The sequence below is a fragment of the Nuphar pumila genome, chromosome 3, assembly GCF_984573655.1.
Source record: "Nuphar pumila chromosome 3, dmNupPumi1.hap1.1, whole genome shotgun sequence".
Classification (NCBI taxonomy): domain Eukaryota; kingdom Viridiplantae; phylum Streptophyta; class Magnoliopsida; order Nymphaeales; family Nymphaeaceae; genus Nuphar; species Nuphar pumila.
Genome location: NC_143251.1, coordinates 15,140,029 through 15,164,935, shown reverse-complemented (window position 1 = coordinate 15,164,935; position 24,907 = coordinate 15,140,029). Strand labels below are relative to the sequence as shown.

Sequence of the window (24,907 nt, the reverse complement as noted above, 5' to 3'; positions counted from 1 at the left end):
TATGCTGAGGAAACAACTTAGTTGAGACTTAATCGAAGCCAAGTATTGGTTAGCTGATATTGGCTGTGCTCTGTCAACAATAGATGGAAGGTTCTTATTTGTGGGAAGGATGGCTATCTGGGATGGACAATTTTAATGTAAGTATTGTTGCAAAGCTTGGGAATTGCTATTGTCTGGAATTTTGGACTGATTTGCAATGTGACCAGTCCCATTAGTTGTCAGGTTTCCTAATACCATTTAGCAAAGTAGCCAAATTTATGAGGAACCCAGTGAAGGCTGGTATATGACCTTTAGGGGAGATTTAATAGATGCTGAATTCATGATTTACTGAATTTAAATTTTCTGAATCATTGTATGCCAGATGAGATATAAATTTGGTTAGTACTCAGTTGCTTTTATCATTCTTTGATTGCTTACATTATGGACAGGCTTCCTAAAGTTCTACACTTTTGCTGTGGGGGATGGGGCATTTACCAAGAGGTCAATTGTCTGTGTGGTTAGTATTCTTAGACGTGGTTAATACCCACAGAAACCTGAAAAAGAAGCTGTTCTAACTTGTGAGTTGTTGCTTCATGTGCCCGAGGAGGAGGCCACCAATCACCTCTTTTGGTATTACCTAGTTTTTCAATACCTCTTCTCGCTTGTCTGGACAGAGTTCACTCTTCAGCTCCACCCTGAATCATGTACAGACTTGCTGATAGGCCGACTAAGGTTTCACCAACGTAAGAGGTGTCATATTATTTATAAATGGTTTTATTCAGCCTGGTTGTTCATCTGGCTGGATAGGAATGATGAAATTTCTTCTAAGCCTATCCTTTTGCACTTTCAGGTGCAATCCAAATTTTCGGCCTTTGCTAGTCTTAGGTAACTGTATATTGGATTCACCCCTCTAGGTTAGGCAGGCGGTCCAATTTGTCCAGTTAATTTTGTAACAGCCTGTCACTTATCGTTTCTGAGTTATGAATAATATTTACTTTCTCCAAAAAAGAAATTTTTTCGCAGACTTTCACGTCCTTATTATTTATGTTTAAATTTTCATTGGTCCATTTCTTTTTTTAGCCCCTTCAACTTGTCTCTTATTATCCTTTCGTCCTAGCACTGTTATTGTTTTGGTGCAATATGATCATATTATCTTAAATAAAATGTGATTTTCCCTTTATTTGTTGAACTTGTCACACATGAGTGTCCTCTTAAGTTCTTGCTCTTATTTTTATCCTTTAAATTTAATTTACATGACGACATGAATTCTTGTATGTTTTTTTCAATGCTCAACACCATATAAGAGTGTTTCCGTTGTGATAATCTTTATGTATATGATCCTTGATTTCAGAAATAGCTTGATCGCCTAATGCCCCCACTTTATTCATTGCTAGTCTTACCAGTGATACCTTCATCAGAATAGCATCATGTTGTATAATTAAGCTAAAGTATGGAAAGTTATTATATTCCTGCACTAGAATTTTTTTGATTATATTCATAGCCTCTTTTGATTGGCGTAAAAGCTAAAAAGTGTACTGGAAGGGTCTAAGATACGGGCGTATCGTAGTGTTTCATATCGTATCACAAAATACACCTAAAAGAATTAGAAATTTAAAATATAAAAAGGAAAAACTACAAATAATGAATTCATAATACATACATACATATATATATATATATATATATATATATATATATATATATATATATATATATATATATATATATATATATATATATATATATATATATATATGAGTACAACATAGGTGCTTTAACATTAGGTGCTTGCGATACGTGCTTGAACATTAGGTGCTTGCGATACGTGCTTGATGGGTTTTTCAGGTTTTTTCATTTTATTTTTAAATTCTGACCGTACAAATGTGATCTATGTACTTGATTTTATAGGGATCATCTTTTGAAGTGTTCGATTCCGACATATGGGTGGGTTTTTATAAGGTTCGAAAAATCAACGGTCTAAAATCTTTGTAAATTTTTGAGGCTCCAAATATCATTTTTTTCATCGAAAACACATGACCCAGGTGTGGATTCCTTGTAAATCAACCATCCCAGCACATTTATGGGGTCGAAACATCGAGAAAAACACCGGAAGAGCAGAAAAACCCATCAAGCACGTATCACAGTCACCTACACTCTACTCATATATATATAGTTAAGCTCTAAAACTGCTAATAGCTTGGAACATCAAATGCACCTAGAACTAGACTGCTAAAACATGTTGAGTAATAGTAACTAACAAGAAGCAACTAATAAACTAAGAAATATGTAATAACAGACAACCAAACAATTTGACATAAACAAAAAAAAACAATTAGAAATATCTAAGACAGAAATATTACAAGTTGCAAGGTCATATCATAGTTCATGATTACATAAGTTTTATAAGTATAACAAAACATATTAGTGAAACATTCAAAATAATGGTGATTTATAACAAAACATATTACTGTAATATTAGAAATATTACAGTAATTGGAATAATTTAGTGTTAGAAAAAGACAAAGTATTAACTCGTATACACTTCTCTGTAACTGGTTTCTAAGGGAAGAAGCAATACATTTCCCATCATGCACACGTTTGTGTGCACGGTTGGTGCTCTTTGGGTCTGTGTTGCTTTCCCTTTGCTGCAGCGGAATCGTGTCCCTAGTCGGTGTTAACAGCTCAACTGTAAGGTTCCTTGTGCATCTTGCAGAGGGCTTGGACTTGCGGTTTGTCTGGCCACACTGCAGCATGGTGTTGTTGTTGTTGGTTTTCTTGCCGCTATGTGGTTTTTCGGATGTTCGGTATGTGTTGGCTCAGGTGGGGAGTCATAACGGCTCTCCTTCCTTCACTGACATTTTCAATGTTGGAACCGACGGATGACGCTTTGCAGTTATGTAGCCTTCGGGCTAGTGCTGCGATGTTTATGAGGGATGCTACCTGGTTGATCCTGCCAGTAGTTATATGCTTGTCTCAAAAATAAAACAATACATTATATGTGCTCAGGTTCTGATAACTCATCATTGAGAGCTAAAGATTAAGCTACCCATGGTTTTTAACCATTCATAGCTTGAAGGGGGCTGTTGTTAAGACATGGTCTAAGGACATCTCCATGGATTGTGATGCAATAGCATTTATTTAGTTTCTGTATCTGTCAGGGCTATTATGAACTTTTACCAGAAGAACCCTGATAATGGAGGGTGGCCATCTTCTATTGCCTCCTGCAGCTGCTGCTCGTCCTACTTTTCCTTTATCTTCCCTCAAGGTTTATATGCACTTCTGTGATATGCATGTAGATTTTATGATTGTTGATTTCAGTAACCAACCTACAGCATGATATTATGGTTGTACTTTCTGAAAATCCTGTGCAAGGGGCAGGTTTTAGGGAAAAGTTGAGAACCATCTGTTGTGGATATTTTGGAAAATACTGACGGTTTATTCCCAAGGCAAGGTTTAATAAATTACGACGAATATTTAAAATTGGTTTTCGGCTGCTAGACAAGTAAATTATCCATAAATTGGATTTATGGCATGTATTAGGAAAAATGTAGTTACCCGGAACTTTGGTTCACATGAATTTTATGCATTCTCAATTGTGTAGAGAACATCAGGTGGCTCCGCTGTGTCACTTGTACGTTTGCAAAGTTATCAAAAGCATCTGTTGACGGAGGGTTTCTGATTGCTGCGTTGGAGTTCTGCATTTCTGAGAGAGTACTGATATTTGTTGTAACTAAATGTTTTTAACACGGTTTTACATTCTTTTGTTTGTTGCAATCCTGAGCAATCGACTGTTTGATAGCTTGATCTGTTGTTTCCCTTGAACTTGGCTGAAGTTTGCGATTGTGATGTGTGTGTGATCATATCATGCAGCTAAGGGCCTGTTTGGATGACCTGGGAACCCAGGTTTATCGAAAACCTGGTTTTGTCTCAAAACCAGTTTTTTGGCATACCTAGTTTGCCAAAAATAGCTTGTTAAACTGTTTGGATGACCAAAAACTTTAAAAAACAAAAACCGAACACTGAGTTTCCTTAACCAGGTTTTTGAAAATAAACAGAATGCTGAGTTTACTAAACATGGTATAGTAAACCTGGTTTTTGGCGTCACCCAATGATGCCAAAGCCAGTTTGGGCGTAAAATGGAGGTTAATGTCCAAAACCCGGTTTCTAACTGGGTTTTTGGCATCATCCAGACGGCCTGAATGCTTAATACAATTTTTCTAGTCTAATCTCGGTTCTGTATGTGCAGGCTTCTTAGTTCTTCTGTCGACGCTTTCTGGCTGGTTCCTTCGGTGATAATGCTAATAAAAGTCCAATATTCAGTTTATTTCTTCTGCTTCTATGGAGCAGTTGGCCAAATGATCGGAAAACCTTTATTTACCTTTTGGCTTTTATTTTCCACTTGTTGTAGGCACATCCCCAGTATCTTGGGGGTGTCCCTTTCTTCAATGCCAAGGTGACACACCTAACAAAACAGAATATTCCTCTTCCTGTTGGTTGCTGTGCCTTCTTTTGTTTATTGAGCTGAAATAGTGACCCCAAAACTTAGGCTCTGCTGCAATTCGCATGAACAATTTGCAGGCAATATCAAGTCTAATGGATGCAATCTTGTCCGCTTCACCTGTTCATCGGACCAGATTCGTTATCTTCGTTATATGTATCTTATGTTTTATTAACCTTACAACATCTACAAGGTTGTGAGAAGCAACTCTAACCACAGAATCATTTTTTTTATGATGAAACCACCATTTATTAATAAGTGGACCATGCTTAAGACATTCTTGGAGTTATATTCAGCGAATAAAGCTTGCACCTGTTAGGTTTAGCTAAAATATACGATATTCTTGAGTGTAATATATATATATATATATATATATATATATATATATATAGTCACTAGAATATGAGAACTAATGTGTGAACCATGAATTTCATAGGTTTTTGTTCTTTTGTCTTGAATCTAACACGGATGTGATCTACATGCTTGGTTTTATAAGAACCCCACTCTTGAATCTTCTGATTTTGATGTATAATTTTTTTTTTAAGGTTCTAAAATCAATGGCTCATAATCTTCTTAAATATTCAAGCATTCAAAAATCACATTTTTTTCATCAAAAATACACAATCTAATGGTTGATTCCTAGCAAATTCACCATGCCACATGGTTGGATTTGCAAAAAAAGTGTTGGAAATGCCCGTGTTTCTAGTTCTCATATTCTAGTGACTATATATAGTAATTGTATTTTTCAGTATTGAAGACTTTATGAGAAAGTAATTGCGCTTTGCTGCTAGTCTACAAAATTGGCCTGGGTAGTGACATCCGAGGCTATGCCATTATAAAATTTTGGCATTTGTGAAATGGGATGATTTTGTTTACATCCTTTAACATTTAGTCGTCAACAAATTTTCTGGTCAAATTAATCTGATCTAATCATGTTTTTTTTAGTAAATCACTAATGATATATACATCTACTGTTTCAGAATAAGCAACGAAACATGTGCAACTACTGAAGTTAGTATTGATGGCCAGGAGGTAAAACTGGTTAGACCTACCAATTACTCTCTCTCTCTCTCTCTCTCTCTCTCTCCATGTGAGTTTGTGTGTTTCTGCCTCTGGATTGGAAAAGAAACTGGTGGCAGAGTTGTATCCACGAGGTGGTGTTTCCCTCACAAGTTTCTTCCAGGCTGGTGCTGGAACAGTGGCCAACCCAAGTATAGATCTTGAGAAGCTGAATCTCAACGCAACCTAACCACCTTTCTTTGCGACGTCGTCCTCTGCCTTTTCTTTCTTGATGGCATCAGCCAATACCTTTTGGCCTTCTGGTCGTGGAAATTGATAGCTTGAGAACCAAGTTACGGGAACAGGCATTCACACATGCATAATGTAACATTATTTATTTCAGGTTAATGGATAGGTCTCTGGTGCTGATGTGCATTCGGTATCAATGAGTTGAAATACACAATATCTTGAGCATGTTTGCTTTGGTCACAGGTGGGATAAACAATCACAGCTGTCGAGTAGAAGTTGTGATTGTTGGTAATGACAGCAATACAATCACAACTAGTACTTTTCTCATGTTTCACCACTTTGAAAAAGTGTTGTGATTCTGAATTACAAATCGCAGGATCTTGAGAAATTTCAAGAATCACAGGGCATTGTGCTCATTTTTGCTAAAGTAAATTTAATCTTACATATAAGAAGATCTACATGGTCTGTTTGATGGGAATTGGTTTTAAACCTTTAGAATCTAGTAAGTGTACATTTTTTTTCTTCTGGTGATTAAAAAATCAATGGCCATAAATGCACCAAAATTTCAAGATTTAAAAAGGTATTTTTTTCTTTGGTCTAAAAAACATGATCTAAGGGTCGATCAGTAACAGTTGACTATATTGAACACATATGTTGTGTCAGATTGAGTTAAAACAACTTGCACCTATGAGTTTCAACTCATTGATATCGAATGCATATCAGCACCAAAGACCTATCCCATGTTAATATTGATACTATTCATATGATCAAATGAATTTTTTTTTTCACTTTTTCTTAATAGGGCCATTATTTAAAAAAGGTAAGAATCTTGGTGCCTAATTTTATCCCAAATTAATATCTCAAGAATTCCGTAGATTTTAGTTCTTTTCCTGAGGAACAGCAAAACCACCATCGAGATCAGTGGCTATGCCTGCTATACTTACAGTCGCTTTTCCAATGGGTATAAACCAGTGGTGCACCTCTTGCTCCCAGGAGTCATCTTGCTTTAGCAGCAGCAAGGGACATGATGCCCTTGCCCCTTCTTACATACATAGAGCTGATGCTCATGAGAATGGAACCCTGACCACCCGTCTAGCAGCCAAGCCCCCCTTCCCACTTAGACAAAACCCCTTTGGGCTACACATATTTTTGTTGAGATTTGAAAATATGATGGTCATTAAGTGGCTGTTAGGTATTGAGAAACAACTGGGAAAAATCATTTCACTCACCAGCCAGCTCATTGTTTTAAACTTTAAAAGGCCCCAAGTCCTACTTGCCCATCAGGTATTACATGCAGCTTCAAACCTATGATGTCCCTTCAGCCGAGTGGCGTTTCACAAATTCCTCGTACAAATGATCAGAGCCCTCGCCGGCCCATTTAAAATTTGGGTACTTGTGGCTATATTTATTTATATATGTTTTCTGTTAGGCCAAGCCAAGAATTTCCCCATCACCAACCTGAAAAGATCAGGTGCAATATGATTGCACAAATATTTGTGCCTTTCTTTCATCTTGGGGACAGGGCCAGTCAGGTATGGGACCCGAGACCTGGTTGAGGGTTATGGAGTACTTAATGCACAAAATTTTGTGCAATAATATTGCACCCGGACTCATCACCCACCATCCATTGGGTCTTGAACAATTGGTCATCTCATGTCAGGTGATAAACTACAGTCACTCCTAGCCAAGAATGCTGAACTCATGTCAGGTGATAAACTACAGTCACTCCTAGCCAAGAATGCTGAACTCATGTCAGGTTTTGTAGTTTTATTTGTTAGTGGGAGGATGAATATTGGTAAAGTACAACGCAAAGATATTAATGATGTGCACATGCGCTACACATACACAGGAACATCTGATTTCTCTCACTAGCTTTTTGAGTAAGTGTTAAAATCATGCTCCATATCTAGGGGTGTCAACGGGTCGGGTTTGGTTTGGACCCAGTGAAACCAGACCTAGGCCTGATTTGAGATTATGGTACCTGGTCTAGATCTGGATCTAATTGGACTCGCTATAAGAGAAACCATACCTCCAGTCTTATAAGGATTACATCAACCAGACCCGAACTATACCCAGTAAAATAATCAGATCTTAGCCAGAACTCAGGTCATACCCAGATCCATATATTAATCAGTCCCTTGGGGTCTGACCCGAATTCTAATCGGACCTTCTCATATATTAAACACGACCCATTGACACCCCTATCCATATCGAGCATGACTATGCACATCACATGGCCAGGTCACACGGGCTCAACTCAACTTGTCTTCCTCGGTTCCTCCTGCAGCTCATATTCTCTGGCAAATTTTGTCCTATAACAGAAAAAAAAAAGAAATTGTTTCTTCTTAATTTTGGCGATTAAGGTCAAAAGCACGATTAAGATAAGATTAGTGCAGCATCTTATTTAGAAGACACGCCACTGATTTGCGGGTCCCACCATGACATGTGAGCTCCATATCTCATCTCTAGAATGAAGGGATTTTGATGCATCCCATTAATCAGGGTTGGTCCGTACCTTAGTTGTGATGTGGGGGTGTGTGCAGGAGCACCTCCCCCAAGTGTCTATTTTTTTTATTTTCTTTGAGGAATTATTCAAATGAAACATGGTCGAAGGTAGCCCAATTATGTGGGAGGAAGTTAATTTTCTTTAATCCAGAAATGGGACAAAATCGTATCTTTGAAACGTGCATTTTTTTTTTTTTTGAAAGGTAAGCTGAGGTTAGGCGGACCCCTACCAGAAGATCAGCCGCCCCATGTGGCAGAGGGATTCGATCCTGGGACTTTAGCTTGACACAGAACCTCGCTTACCACATGGGATACCACCTCCTCGATGGTTTGAAAAGTGCATTTTACTTCTTAAGATTGCTTTAATTTTTTTTTAATTGCAGCTTGGTCTTTTGTAGTTCGTACTAAAGTTGATGCATTCACTCTGTTTGTGGTTGTGTTTAACTCAAGAACCACAAGGTAGTTGTTTCTTCTAGAATTCTGAAATTGGTGCCTGACTATCTGCCTGTTGGTTTCATGGTGTAAGGAAAGAGGAGGAGCACAGTTTAGATTTATGGATCATAAGACAAGGGTTTATCATAAATGATAATGTGACTATCAACAGCAACGTGATGTCATACTTCGTTATATGGATCAGGACTCTTTTTCAGGTTCACTGTTCTTTGTTCATGAAACCGCCCCCACAATCATATACCTAGCTGTGCTGGCTCTGCTTGCAGTACTCCTGACATTGTCTACCCGGCGCCGTTTGAAACTTATATGGGAGGTGGTTTTGACCAAATCTAACCTCGCTGATGAGTTCATCATGGTCAAAATGATAGGAATTCGGCCTTTCAGTTGTATTTTTTTTAATGTAAAAATATGATTTTTTTTTTATGGTTAAAAATTTAGTTCATTGTAGTCCATTGATTTTTTAATCCCTAGCAAATTCAATATATATTATATATATTGGGAAAACATGATCCAAATGCCAGTTTCTTTTAAACCAAACATTATAGATCACATCCAGAAGGTTAGGTGTGCAAATAAGAAAAGTAAAAAAAAAAAAAAGGTTTATACTAGGGGGGTTTAAAACTTGGGTTGGTAAATGAGCTGAACAAACAGAATAGATGGCATTCAAGCTTGGCTCATTCTTGTGGTGAGCCAAGTCGAACTCAAGTTCATGGTGAGCCAAGTTCAGACTGGATTACCAGAAAAAAGAACATATATTTAAAATTAAAATATATAAAAATTGGAAATTAAACCTATCGAGCCAAGCTCAAGCTGGTTCATTATTTCAAAGCTGTCACCAGTAGGATTTGAAGTCTAAACTTATTGCTTGCAAGCCAAACACTTCAACCTACAGTCTATGATATAAAATATTTGTAAAATATAATTATTAGTAGCTAACAAGCCAATCCAAGCCTAAAACTCACAGAGTTCGCATTCAGATTCCCAAGCCTATTTCATGAAGTTATTTACGAGACGAACATGAGCAGTTCATCTCGTGTCCCAGCCCTATTTAGAAGAGGGCATAGTGATAAATATCAGTGATATTTTGAAAATATTGTGAAAAAACATGCTATATTATCTTACCGTTTTAAACTTTAAAATCTCATGATATTTTTAAAATATCTGAATATTTTCAACAAAACCTAACTATCGTGTTTTATACCGACATTTACGTTTTCATTGCAAGATTTAAAATAAAAAAGCGACCCTTGCTTTAAATTCATTTAAAATGCATTGAACATCATTATTTTCAAGTGAATTTTTTTCATTAAACTATCTTTTAATTCATTTCTCTCTCTCTCTCATGATATCTTTGATTCGGCTCTCTCTCTCTCTCTCATTTAATAGTAATAAAACCTCCGCTCATCCACTAAACATAAAATGAGTTTCTCATCAAGGCAGCTTTGAAATTTGTTGATAATACAAAACGGTTCCTTAAATCTATCTTGGAAATTAAAAGCTTTAAATGGGTTGAGAATAAAAAAGGTCTCCTAGAGTCCAACGTGTAAATTAAACCCGTATCTTGAAGTTTTAAATGATTTTATTTTCAAGTTTCAATTTTGGACAAGACCTTATAAAACCCATATCATTTTCTAAATTTTTTTATTTTGCCACATATTTTATTAATTAATTTATTTTTAGCCGATAATTTTCCAAAAAAAATCTAGATAAACATAATTTTTCAAAATCTTACGAGAAAAAATCTTAGCGTTTTAAACTTTTGTCACCATGAAGGAGGGTACTTGGAGTCTGGCAATATTTTTGGTTGGGAATCAGCCGACTCCAAGTCTTCTAAAATATACTTTGAACTGTCCATAGAAAGAGGAGGTATTTGCGATTACTGGATTCACAAAGATTCCGGTGAGTCCCCTAAAAATCAGATTCAATGCATTTACTAGTTTCAAAAGGATTCCGGTATGTCCCCAAACACGGTGAGGAATCAGGAGTTGTTGAAAGCTTGAATCCGCTTTCAAACAAAAGAGAGAATCCACAACTCTTCCCAAATTCATTTCCCCTTGAAATTTAGTAGTACTTTTTGCAATTTCCTCCAACACAAAAGAGCCTTATGCAACTTGCTATGATCCAGTATGGTACTGGGCCCATTGTCTTATAGCCTCTCAATACCCAAGAAATCTTCGGCCTTCAGGGCATATTTGACCCAGACCGTGATCTTCTACTAAATCTGAAGCCTATTTGAGCAGCCTGGAAATTGGATTCATAAGATCGTGGAAGATCGTCGGGTTTTATTAATCTGGTGTGGATTTGCTTGGTTGGCCAATGACCCATATGTGTGTTCTTAATGATAGGCCACTCTCTACGCATTCTTGTGGAGTCATAAATGGGTCGGGTTTGTGTTGTATATCCCATCCGTATCCAGTATAGGCACAAAAATTCTATAAGAACATTATTCAGATCGACCTGAACCAGAACCGATTAACATGTGGGTCAGGTTGGATATATGACTTTTACAGGACATTTGATTCGATTCGGCTGATTATGGTGTTTTGGAAGTTTAAGTAGAAAGTATATATTTTGCACAATCTTAAGTTAAACTGCTGGGTGCGGGCTCTCATTTTCTTGACCAAACCCAAACCCAAACCCAAACCCAACTGCTTGTTGTTTGGGTGCACCCTAATGGGTCAGATATCCAACCTGTTGACAGCACTGCATTCATTGTGTGTGTCTCTGAATTTAGTGCAAGTTAATTAGTATTGGTCATTCCAATGATAGCTATCAACTTATTTGTGAAGTGACTGTCCATTTGGAGGGAGCGGTATTCATGGCTATACCAGAAGTTTGGAGGTCCAATTTTCAGGTTTCTGTGGGTGGTCATGGGATTGTAATTAATTGGTGTCTCATTATAGTTGTTAATTAGAAAATTGTTTTGAATAAAAAACATTAGATAAAATGTCATTAACTAGCAAGTGGCTACGTGCAGAGCTATCCTTCACAGATTGGACAAATCTTGCCGCATCACTCGGTATTACCAACCAAAATTCAAATCAGCAATGTGCCTTATCGGTCACATGAGAGAGAGAGAGCGAGAGAGAGAAGTGTCGTGTCATAAAGCTTTCTACCCCTTAAATGAGAGAGAGAGAGGTGTCGTGTCAGTAAGCATTGTAGCCCTTAGATAACAAGTAGAGAGAGAGAGGTGGCGTGTCATTATTAAGCTTTTTATCCCTTGATAACACAACACACACACAAAGAGAGAGAGAGAGAGAGAGAGAGAGAGAGAGAGGATCAACATTACCACTCATGAAGATCAACAAAATGTTGAACCCATGAACCGAACAATATAGAAAACAAAACAAAAACATAGAAAAATAAAAAGCTAAAGAAAAAAAAACTAATACCAAACAACAAAGCCAATCTCAACCAGGATCCATTGGATTAGAAGAAACCACCGAGGTCTCTAAGATGCATACTTAGAATCGCATATACATCAACCAAGATTTTATGGACAAGATTATTAAGGACGACTAAAATTTGGCGGAAAGTAGCATCATTGCGTGCCATCCAAACAAACCACCAAGTAGTAAGCAACCACGACTTCCACTACAAGGAAAATGTTAATTAGCAACGAAAATTTGTAATGAATTATTTTTGTCACAAATTTGCGACGGATTAGCTAGAGAAAACTATCCGTCCCTAAAATTGAAATTAGCTGTGGAATTAGCGACATAATTTTTCCATCGCGAATCCGTCGCTACTTTTCAATAAAAAATGAGCGCGAAATTTTATTTCTGTTGTAAAGGTGTTTCAAATCAAACTTCAAATTTTATTTCTGTTGAACATATTCTGTTGATTTTACGGTGGGTTTTGGTGAGAAACTAACAACGAGAATGTCGACCACCATAGGCATCGGGAAGCCAATGCCAACAATCGGAGTTCGTCTAAGAAGCCCCTTTCTTGATTCTGTCACCAACCTTCTTTCTCTTGGTAATGATGGTGGTCTTCACTCCGAAAATTCTCCAACCTATGGATTTAATTGGAAATGGGCTCCGATCGATTTTGAGACGTCTTCCATAAAATGCCCAAGAGCCTTGAATCTCCTCTCTGGCCGATTGTTCTCTACTTCGAGCAACTTGCCTCTGGATCATCATCCTTGCCCTCCCAAGACTCCTCGATGCATTTGCAGAAAGGGTCCTGCTTCTTTGGACACATATGAGAGTCCATGCAATGAAGATCATGGTACAAAATCATCATTTGTTGTTGTTTTTTGGTGTTTGCTATAGATGAATTCTTTTGGCTTGGGCTTGATGAGTTATGAGTCTTCTGACAATGTTTTTGTTCTATGAGAAAGAAGAACCATGAATGGGTTTGTGCTTGTGATTTTGTCTTCGATGAAGCTGCTAGTGCTTTCATTGGCTTTAGAAAATGATTCTTTAGTTAGACTTTGTGATCATGATCATTATCCTCTTAGAAGAAGGCTGACAAGCATTGTTAGCTGCATATTACTGATTCTCTCCCTTTTCTTTTCTTAGACTTTTCAAATTCGCAAGATGGTAATTCACTCTCTTCTTTTCTTTTAATCTATTCAGATTTTTCTTGGATTTATAGGATCCCTTGTTGCGAAGATGATAGCTTTCTACCTTCTTCACTAGAGCATAGAGTGCAGGGTGGATCTATAAAAACTTTAGGTGTTCTTGCAGGTTCTATAGATATGAAGGATTTTCAATAATGCTTAAAATCTGAGGGAAGGTTATTGAAATCCAAAGCGGTGTCTTTGAAGGAATGCTCTGTTACAGAAATAGAGAACTCTCGTACTGGAGATGCAAATAGGAATCAGTTAGCACCTGCTGAAGGGTTTGAAGATGTTGATAGGAATGGTGATAAATATTTAGGTTTTCCAGATGTCTCTTTATATGATGGCACTGAAAGGGAACACGAAGATCACAAATATAATAAACTTGTTTCTTCTAATGCAAACCCATTTTTTTCTAGCACAGAGGAGGTGGATAGACTGATTACCATCAAGCCACTAAATGATTCTACTATTTTTGTACAAATGATAGAGCTTGAAGAAGGAGAAATCTCAGATGATGAGCTGCAGATTCCAGTGACAACTCATAGTTTTAATTCACTATCAAATGAAACATGTTGTGACTTTTCAAAGACAAGTCCTCACAATAAAACCAATTTTCAGCATGGTCTTGTTAGTTTTCAACTAGGGTGAGAGAGGGCTGCTTTGACTGCTTTGGGTTCAAGAGAAATGTCAAGAGTGGCTAAAAAGTATTTGGGATTGGGCTTGATAATACCAGCTTTGGGGCGAGTCAGCATAGAATGGGCATTAAGAGGGGGGCAGTAGAAGAAGAGGAAATAGGAGAAGAGGTGGGGAGAGGAGAGGTCATGGGGATCGAGGTGCCCATGGGAATGGGGTTTGAAGACATGATGGGCAGCGGTTGTGGGGCAGTGTTCTCCGGATAATCAAGGATAGTGCTTCAGTTTCGATTGTGCATAGGAATGGTTGTGCATTGGTTGACTTGCTTGCAGAGAGAAATATCATGGGATGAGGTGCCTTGTAAAGGGAAACAACCTTCATAAAAAAAGATGTGTTGACTGATATAAATTCCACCAATATCAGTATGGAGGCATCAATATCCTTTATAGTTATCGCTATAGAGCAAAAATACACATGGTAGAGACCACATATTTTTTTTTGTATAATCACGCAAATGTGGAAAACAACAAGTACCAAAAACACGAAGATATCCATACTCAGGCTATTTGTGAAATAACCTCTCATATGAGGACACCATTTTTAATACAAAGCAAAACTTTATAAGCAAGGAAGCATGAAACATCATGTCAAGACTTAATTCAACAATACTATGATGTTTCCTTTCCACTCGTCCATTTTGCTCAGGCGTGTGAGGACAAAAAATATTATAGTGGATTCCATTTTCTCTTAAGTATTGTTGAAATTTGCGTTCCATGAATTCGCCTCCATGATCAGATTGAAAAAATTTAACTATTGCATCAAATATGTTCGAAACCAATTTATGAAACTCATAGAATCTATGAATAAAATCAAATTTTAATTTCAACGGGTATAACCAAACATATTTAGAGAAGTCATCGATTTAGTAAACGGAAGTCGACTGGACTTTGCCATGATGCAACTCTCATAAATTGCTTTTTTTTTATGTGCATGAAAAGAAATCAACTTTTTATTTTGCAAAAAAATCAACTATCTCCATACTTGGGTGTCCCAACCAACGATGCCATTCGTCTTTGCTCACGTTGCGCTGCCTATTCAAGAAAAATGCCTCTTTGATGCTTAGTTCTAGGATGTATAGGTCGCCACTTCTAAGTCCCGAAAGTATCTGTCTCTTGGTCACCTTGTCCTTTATAAGAAACCAATCATTATAGAATTAAAAAAACAAAGACTAATCATGTGTTCATTGACTAACAAAAATTAGATTTTTCTTCTTGTCAAGAACAACTAGAACATTATCGAGTCTAAGTTTTTCCTGACCAAACTTAAGATCAACTGAATTGACATGGGTAATCAGGAGTTTTTCTCCATTTTCCACTATAATTTTCTCACGACCAAAGTAAGGATTGAACTTATGAAGCATACTTGGATCGGTGGTAACATGAGAACTTGCACCCGTGTCGGGGAACCAAGCATGATCTTGATTGTCTGAAACTGTCATGACCGCCAAAGCTTGGGGAATATCTCTGACTTGGTACATTTGATTAAACCTGTGATAACACTTCAACACAGTTTGATTCGGTTTTGAACAAATCTGATAGATTATATGCTTATCTTTCGATTTCCTTGCTTGTTTTGGCAGTTTTGATTGTTCTGAAATTATTGATTCATTTGGTGCGAAGATTGATTTTTCATTTGAGAAAAACCACAATCACGAGATAAAAAATAGTTTTGAAAACCTCATATCTTATTATTTTGATTTTTATCTTGTCGTTGGCTTACAAAAGCCATATTTTGATTAGGACGAAAATCCTGATCCAATGTTTAGAGAGTCTTAAAAGTCTCATGAGACTGAAGTAAAGAAATTAACTTCTTGTATATAGGAACCAACGACTTCATCATGGATATGACAAATGCCTCGTACTCATGTCTAAGACCGTTCAATAGAGAGAAAACTTTGTTTCTGTCATCGACAGGTTTGACGATGGTGGCAAGCTCATCACAAGTATTTTTAAAAGAGACAATGTACTCTGATAAAGAAAGGTTACCTTTTCGAATTGTCTGAAGTTTTTGAAGTAAATAACATTCACGCACTTGAGAGTCAAGAGCAAAGGTTTCTTCAAGGGTGGACCAAACTCGTGCGATCGTATCGAGCCCAACAATGAATCCAAGAACATCCTCGAATAAAGTACCGATTATCCACCCTTGCAAAAGCCGATCCGATTTCCTCCTTGCGACAAAATCCAAATTTTTTATATAAACATCACCGTCATCAACTAAAAATTGCTCTGGAGCGTGGGATTCATAGCCAGTGAATCCTTTGAGGTCTTGACTTTCTATCAACCCTAATAGTTGTATTTTTTAGAGTAAATAATTTGTGTGTCAATTTTAATGACACTAAATTAGCAACATTCAAGGTTGCGGGATATGAGAGCTTGGTTGAGGAAAAAGATGTTGTCATGATCAAATTGTATAAGTTCAAGGTTTTGACTCTGATACCATAAACGAATATGAAGACCAACGAATAATCGAGAGAGATACACAATATACTACGTCTACTGTAAAACGTTCTTCCTTAAAGAGTTTCAACGTGTTTTACACATTTTTTTATACATTGATCAACTTGCTGTTTGTCCAACTTTCTCTACATTATCAGAAAAATATTTCCCTGAATAATCTCTTGAGATAAGGTTATCGATATCTTGTTGATGGCAAATATGGACAAGTGGATCTTTAACGTGATCTCGATCACAGCTAACATGAAGATGGTCAATATCTTGTTGATGGCAAATGTGAACATGTGGATCTTTAACGTAATCTGGATCACAACCAACATGAAGATCATCGATATGTTTATTATGCATATCGGTACCAGTTATGCTAATAGGGCTTTCACCGGGTTGGCATAGTGAACACGGTCCATATGGGGGCCAGATCCACCCGTTACCCACCCCTAATTATAGATCATTATGTTGTTGTCTTAATGTAATAAAACAAGTGATGTCATATTGAGTTCGACTGCTGGTGCTAGGGCTAGTAGATGAACCCAGCAGCTGCTGGAGCCCAGAAGAGCAACGTGGTTATGACTTACGAATGTATGATACTGTTTTCCTCATCGACATTTATATATAAACATACAGTAATGGGTTTTGAAAACTAAGGGAAAGTTTTGATTGGGCTGTGTAGCTGTATGCTGTGAGTGGGCCATGGAACGGTTTAATGATTGCATTTTTTTTCTCATTCATCAATTGTTTAAAATACACCCCAATAATTTCAAATGGGCCCTCTGACGTCAACTCTTTTTGATGGAAAAAAGTAATAATGAGAGAGAGAGAGAAAGGGAGACGTGGGTGCTTCTGCCACCACAGGAACAGGTTGCAGAAAGGGAGCCTTTCACACGTGACCAAAAATATAAAGAGGGATGGGGGGGGGGGGGAGGGGGAACGACTAAAGAGAGTTGAAAAAGGTTTCATTGTGTCGTTTTTCTCAAACTTTTGAGAAGAGGGTTTGTTAAGAGTCACTCTCTCTCAGATATTTTTTCTTCTTCAATAGCTTTGGGGATCCTCTGCTTCATTCTGCTTAGCTTCGAAAGGTTAGACTAACTCTCTCTTCTCAAGATTGTGAATAGACTTATTATTGGTGGGTTTGTAATGTTTTAGAAAAGAATGGTAAATGAGTTGGTGTCGTGATTTCTTGGGGGCGTTGTGTTTTCCAAGAAATGGGAAAATTTCTTCTCTGCTTTTCTCATCTTCTTCTGCGATGTCGGATGGCTTTTAAGCCGGTGATATTCAAGATTGGTTTTTCTTTTCTTCTCGGATTCACTAATCAACGGTGTTTCTAATTCGGTTGTCATTTTGATTTTTTTTTGGCTTTCAATCAAACCCTTGGGGCTTGCTTGTTCTCAAGACACATCTGATCAAGTTCAGAGATTGAGTGGAATTGAAAACCGATTTCACTAAGTCCTTTTGGAAATTTTTTCCAGTTACTGTAGTGTTTGGTTGAACTACTTATGGGGAAACTTGAGAAATTGCATTGTTTTTCCCTGTTCTGGGGCCACCCTCTATCATTGACTGTACATTTTGACCGGCCTCTGATTGGTAAGTAAAACCCTCGAGGTTCTGCCGGAAGTACACCCAACTTCAAGGGATAATAACGTCGATGGCAGTTGGTAAATTGTATTGTTTAAGCACGACATTTTCAAACTTACCATCGTTTTTGCATAAAATGGATGCATCCAAACACCCTCCTTGGTGGAATTTGAATTCTCTGAATCCAAAACACAGCCTTATCAGATTGTTGTTTATGATGGGCGAAGGCCCTTCGATTTCCGCGCTGACTCCACGAGTCCTGAAATCTGCCGAATCTTTGGTTGATGATTGGTGCTTGAAATGAAAATTCTTTCTTTTTTCCTTTTCTGAATTACCAAAAACATCTATATCGAGAATATCCAACTTACTCGTCCTCATTCATTATTTTATTTATTGTTAGTGATCTATATACATTTATAATTTTTTTGTATTTCCATAGGGGTTAGCGTCATCCTTTTTTTTTTAAACAATCATATTTTGTTTTTTTACTCCATCACCAAAAAGAAATATGTCTTTTTTATGTACCCTTTAGGTTCGTCAAAGGTTATTGAGTTTTGTGAAATCGGTGATTGCTTCCAGGAAGGCAGTCAAGGCAAAGGTGCGGGTCCCACTAAGAGAGATGGACGTCTCCTCCATCCGATGGCTCTCCGAGATGGTATACGATAATAATACAAACTATCAATCCCCATCTTTCCGATTGAGAACGGGTTTTTATCTCGTTTCCCAAACGCCAAACTTCAAAAATCACGATCTTTTCCATTCCCCATAATTTTAAATCCCGTTTTCTTTTGCGTTGACCAGGCAATGGAGGTGGTACCGACCTTTCATCTGGACGAGTTTATGGCGGCGGCGACGGACGATTTCCACAAGGGGCAGAGCTACTCCTCCTCCTACCCACCGCCGACCACCACTTTCTCCGCCACCACGCCGCCGACCATCGCCACCGACGCGTTCGGGTGCGTGGAGGAGGCTTCTAGGGCCACCAAGATGGCCAAAACCAGTCACGGATGGGATTACTCTTACCTAGACTCGTCGCCACAGGGGTACTCCTCTCCCACCCAGATGCTGTCTTTCTGCGGCAAGCCCAATCCTTGTCAGGAGAACAACGTTTTCGCCGGTGGTGGTGGTGTAAGGGGTAAAGCGGAGGTGCAGGAGGCGTTGTCGATGAACTCGGAGGTGTTGACCTCTCAGGGTTCGTTCTCGACCAGCCAGCATCTGACCTGCCGCTCCTCCTCTTCGGGAAGCCATGGCACCAAGAGGGACTACGCTGCTGCTGTTGTTGTTGTTGGTGGTGATGGATCGAATGGCGGCCGCTCCGGTGGCGGGAAGCCGCCGGCTCATATGCAAGACCACATCCTCGCGGAGAGGAAACGGAGGGAGAAGCTCAGCCAGCGGTTCATCGCACTCTCCGCCGTTGTCCCCGGGCTAAAAAAGGTGAGATCCTCTAGCATCTGCTTCCTGATTCTTTTGTGATTGGTCTTTTCGCTAAGGTGAAGTTGTATGTCATAATTCACGACGCCGAGTCCTGAAATGTTTGAGCTTTCAGTTCAGCTATTCAATTAAGAGGAGTCACTAGAACACGAGAAACCCTTGAACCTGGCATTTCCATTTTTTATGTAGATGTGTTCGGCACGGTGAATTTGCTAGGAATCGACCGTTGCATAGTGTATTTTCGATGAAAAAATAAGATTTTTAGATGCTTGAATCTTTATGAAGATAATGAGCCGCTGATTTTAAAGTCTGATTTAAGAGCTGATTTTATAAAACCAAGCATGTAGATCACATCTTTACCGCTAGATTTAAGAGAAAAAAAAACAAAAAATCCATGAAAATCTTTGTTCACACTGTCTGTAGTGAGTCCAATAGAGTGTTTATTACATCGACAAGTTAACTACGTGATTCCCCTGTTTTCCATCTGTTACATACAATGGAATATGCCTTGCCTTTGACTCCCATTGTTTTGTTTCTTCTTTTTTCTCTTCAATCCGGTGATTATTGATGGATGGTCATGCATATAATCCTGAAGATGGACAAGGCTTCGGTTCTGGCGGACGCCATAAATTACGTAAAGCAGCTGCAGGAGCAGGTGAAGTCCCTCGAGGACAAGTCGCGGAAGAAGATGGTGGAGTCGGTGGTGCTGGTGAAGAGGTCCCTCCTCTGCTCCGACGACGATGCCTCCTCCTCCGACGAGAACTCCGACGGTGCTGCTAACAGGGGAGACGCGGGCGTGGCGCTGCCGGAGATCGAAGCCAGGGCTACGGACAGGAACGTCCTTATCCGCATCCATTGCGAGAAGAAGAAGGGTGTGCTGGTGAAGGCGCTCGCTGAGATTGAGAATCTCCATCTGACGGTCCTCAGCTCGAACCTAGTCTCCTTCGCCCATACCGCCGTCGATCTCACCATTGTTGCACAGGTGAGCACATTTGTCTTTGTTTCTTGAGATAAAAAAGATGGGGAGCTCTAAATACATTCATGTCATGTGCTTCTGCAGGAAAAGTGGGATAAACTGGGAATTTTGCAACTAGGGGAATAGTTTAAAATCCCAAATTATCCTGCTTTTTCAATAAGCGGTTGCATCCAAAACTCCCTCCCTCAAAGTGGTAGTGAATTGAAATGGCTGCTAACGCGAAAATTGGATTTGAATTTTCAGATGGAAGAAGAGTTCCGCATGTCGGTGAAGGATCTGGTGAAAGCATTGCGCACAGCTTTGATGAAATCCGCTTAAGCAAGAAATAGTGTTAAGAGAAGCAAATGGTTTAGCCTTTTCAACTTTCAACTTGCTGTTTTTCTTTCTTTGACAACCACTCTAGGAGGAAGCCTGCACGTCTGAGTCTGTTTGCCATCATCATCATTGTTCCTTTGGCTGCCATTTTGTTCCTTTTTTCACAAGAGTTTTTCCTCCACGCTATTTTTTGCATGGCTCTACCTATGGTAGTGGCCATGTTTTCCCGACTGTTTGATATTGGAAAATTCTTGTGGCTTTTTTCCTGGATTTTTTGGGATCGAGTATTTTCAGAAACCCTTGGCATCGACCAACCCTGCGCTTTCTGAAATGGTTGGTGGTTTGATACGGTTTTGACAGTCAGGCTTCTGTGTCTGGAGGTTGGTTTCTTTGTTGTTCTTTTTCATCCTTTTTGGTCTTGTGAGCATCTGAAGTTCATGGGCTTCTGTATCAGTTGTAGCTTTTGCTTCTGTAAAATGAAAATAAGACTACATCAAGAAGAGACTTTCTCACCGTAAGTTATTCTTTGGTGTTCGTGTGGTTTGAATAAAGTGGCCTTCAACTTGAATGTGCCCAGAGAGAGAGAGAGAGAGAGGCTTGTTTTTTAGTGCTGTCAGCATAACGAAGTTATTGCATCCTATACAAAAATGGCCATGGGTCTTATACTGGACAAATTGTTCATGTGGCAGCCACTAGGTCCCAACATCTTGCGACTAAAACGATGTGCGCGCATAACCAAGTTGTTGCATCTTATACTAAATTACCAATGGTCTTAGACTATAACAAATAGTACCACTTGGTTCCAAGATCTTCAGACTATAATTATGCAACTACAGTGAATCATGTGTACGCATGTGCTTCAGTGGTTGATAAATTTGTTTCTTCAACAAAGTATAGCTTCCTTGTTTTGTGACTAATATTTTTGTTTAATTAAGAGACGGAAATGCAAAAAGTTGGTGATATTTTTCGTTGATTACCACCAGGGAACCAGGAAAAGGGTCTTCTAAAAATGTTTTTGCCTAACTTTTTTCGATATTTACATGAAGAAACCACCTTCAGGATCAGAGACCTAGCCATATTGGCTTTGCCTGCCGTACATACAGTCACTGTCCTGGCAGTGTAAAATTCTGTGAAACTCCGTGGACTTACCCCCCTTGCACCAAGGGAGTGACCCCACTTCGGTTTGGTGATGCTCATGGGATTTTAACCTTGACCACTGGCCTAGTGGCTTATGCTAAACCCCTTTGCCCAACTTATTCCCTTGAACTAAAAGAGGGCGTTTTGTCCTGCATGAGCAGTTAGTGCACGTCACCTTGTGTTGGAATGTTGCAAGTTTGAATCCTATTTTGCAAGTTTGAATCCCAATAGGGGGGTCTGCCTAACCCCAGCTAAAGAGGGTGTTTAATGGAGCCAAAAGTTTCTGTCAAGTTTTTTTTGTGGGGAACCTTTTCACTCTTCGGTTGGCCGGTGATTTTTTTTTCCCCATTTTTCAGGAGAAAAAGCCTTTGGGTTCCTCCAGATAAAGCAATTTCCAGTGATAACTTTGTTCCCACAGTCAAACACCCCAAAAGGGTGCTGAGAGTGCAAGTCAGTAAGCAAACTTTCTTGTGGGACCTGAATGTGTGTACCATCTTTAGAATTTGGCAAATGTGGGCAGGATGGTGAACAACCGTATGATCCCAACTGTGCATAGACATTTGGGTCAGATCTTATAACATTCCAATCCAAATCTAAAATGCAAATAGTAGATCTGAATTCAGGTCCCGATCTGAATCAAATATGATGAGATCAGATTGAATTTGAATCCACATATGTGGTAATATTGGATCTGAAAATAAAACAAAAATAAGCTATTTATATGCCAAAAAAAAAAACAATTGGATCGAAGTTTGATTTGGATCAATTTTAGATCTGACTTAAAATACTGATCCAAATCTGAAAGTAATCGGATTGAACAGATATGAATCCGATCCTCATGTGCATTCAGATTTTACTTAAAAGCTCTAAATCCGAAAATAACATGTTAGACTCAGATCTGATATCTGGCTATATCAGATCTGTTTGCAACCATAGTAGTGCCCAGTGCCCACTATGCATCTCCGATCTCACTTTATCTGTGTGGGCCTCATTCTCACAGTTGACGAGAGAAATGCCTTGTAGAGATTGAATATAATTGTTGATCAGTTATATACAATATGACCTGATTTGGGCTCAATGTCCCTTACTTTTTTTTTTTTTGAAAGGCAAGCTGAGGTTAGACAGACCCCTACCACTTATACAACTACACTGTTAGGTTTTGAGCCTACAACGTCCCAACAAAAGGTAACGTGTACTAGCTGCTCCTACAAATAATGTCCACAGTGCAAAAACTCTACAGCCCTCTTTGTCCATCAGAGATAGTTTCGTGTTGGCTTTGGCCTTGCAACAAACAATACAAAAGAAGACTTTTGGAGGGCACCAAATTAAATGGGTAATGTTTATGCATAACCACAATTCAAATGAATTTGAGAGAAAAATAATAATAAAGAAGACACAAGATTTACATGGTTAGGCACTGAGGCCTATGTCTAGAAAATGTAAAGACAGATAAAGAGCTCACAAAACCCTAATCCTCTCCAAATTCTTACACCCCAACTTTGAAAAAAGAGAAAGGCCATTATATATGTGACGAAGGCATGAAACCTTAGCCCTTTTCACCACCACAAACTTCGTTGAAAATTCTAGTTGTACTGTCAACAAAATATTTTTGGATAGAAACGAATCCAAAATTCAAAGCACCTATAAACAACAGGTAAAGTGAGAGGTTCAAGCAGGTCATGCACCTATAAACAACAGGTAAAGTGAGAGGTTTAAAGTAGGGCATGCACTTGTATAGCATAGCTGGGCTGCCACTGAGGTGATGATTGTGGCGATAAATATTATCAGGCAAGTGACGTCCTCAACTTAATTGGCAAGGGGTTTCCCTTAAATTTCTGTTTGGGAGCTGGGAGTGGAAAAAGAGTTTATGCATTAGAAAAGGTGGCAGCCATAATGACAAAATATCTTCTGTCAAAAACTCTAGAGATTTTTAAAGTTTTCATAAATCTTGCATTTTTTGGTAAAATCTTGACAATAAAAAAATATTTTCATAAAAAAATATAAATAAAATACATTTAAAAAATAAAAAACTTGAGGGTTTTCACAATACATATCTGTTAAAAATGTAAATGTCACGATATTTGTCATGCTTTGAAAATCTCACGAGAAGTTGCCGTTTTAAACTTTTCAGCAATTTCTAGTAATATTATCACGAGATTTTTATAAATCTAACGATATTTGTCACAGAGGTGGCAACCATCAATTTTTTAATTTTGACAGCTAGAACCTTTAAGAGGTGGTAGTTACCAATTCTGGTTTAAGGACACAAGATTGGCACAGGCACAGCCCAAACCTATGGGCCCAAGAACACAATGTGCCACTCATGTGATTGGGTTGTTCACATAAGTCGACACTTATCCGATCCCTGGATCCAACTCAAACCATCTCAACTTTTTTCTCATTTTGGTAAACTACTTTTTTTTTTTTTAATGATGAGGAATCCTCGTAGAAAACCGGGACACTTAATGGGCCCGGTCCCGTGCGAGGTAACCCAAGTAGAGTCACCGACACCCAAGCCCTTACGGAGCCCACCAATTAAAAGGACCCAGACACCCGGCGAGATCCATAAACTACTTTCTCAGTCATTTTTTCCGACCACTACCACTATGCTAGTTTGACCAAATTTAAACCTAAATTCTCAAGTTACATCCCAGCTACCAGCTCTCAGATATAGCTTACAGGTAAATACAAAAGATGCTTACGTAGAGAACAGATCCGGTGTGATCTGATAAATCACCACTCATCAATAAGCGTTGTCACCGTCCATCGATTTCATGGTCACCATTGATTATGCAAGCAATAGTGACCCACATAATGTGTATACCATTTTATCATCATCATTGTAAGGCTCGGCTTAACCCCACCTAGGTCGGTTATAATGAGATGCGCTACCTCTCTTTTTTCTCCCAAGTATGGAAAGTGGGGAGAGAGAGAGGGGGAACACATCTGAAAGAGGAGGAGTAATGCTCCTCACCTATAGCTATAAAAAGCTCTCACCTTTCTCTCTTTGTCTATTTTGGCAAAGAGGGGAAGAGAGAAGAAACATGGATATATATATATATATATATATATATATATAT

General features: G+C 38.5%; 1 protein-coding gene across 1 annotated transcript; it reads left to right on the top strand.

Annotated features, from left to right (window-relative positions):
• The first annotated feature begins 17,442 nt into the window (after nt 1-17,442).
• Nucleotides 17,443-21,210, top strand: LOC149842095 (uncharacterized). The gene is made up of 5 exons (XM_090001280.1): nt 17,443-17,472; nt 18,548-18,623; nt 18,770-19,402; nt 19,995-20,381; nt 20,619-21,210. The coding sequence occupies exons 2-5, from the start codon at nt 18,588-18,590 to the stop codon at nt 20,691-20,693; spliced, it is 1,131 nt and encodes a 376-aa protein (XP_089857406.1). The 5' UTR covers nt 17,443-17,472; nt 18,548-18,587; the 3' UTR covers nt 20,694-21,210.
• Nucleotides 21,211-24,907: the final 3,697 nt, after the last annotated feature.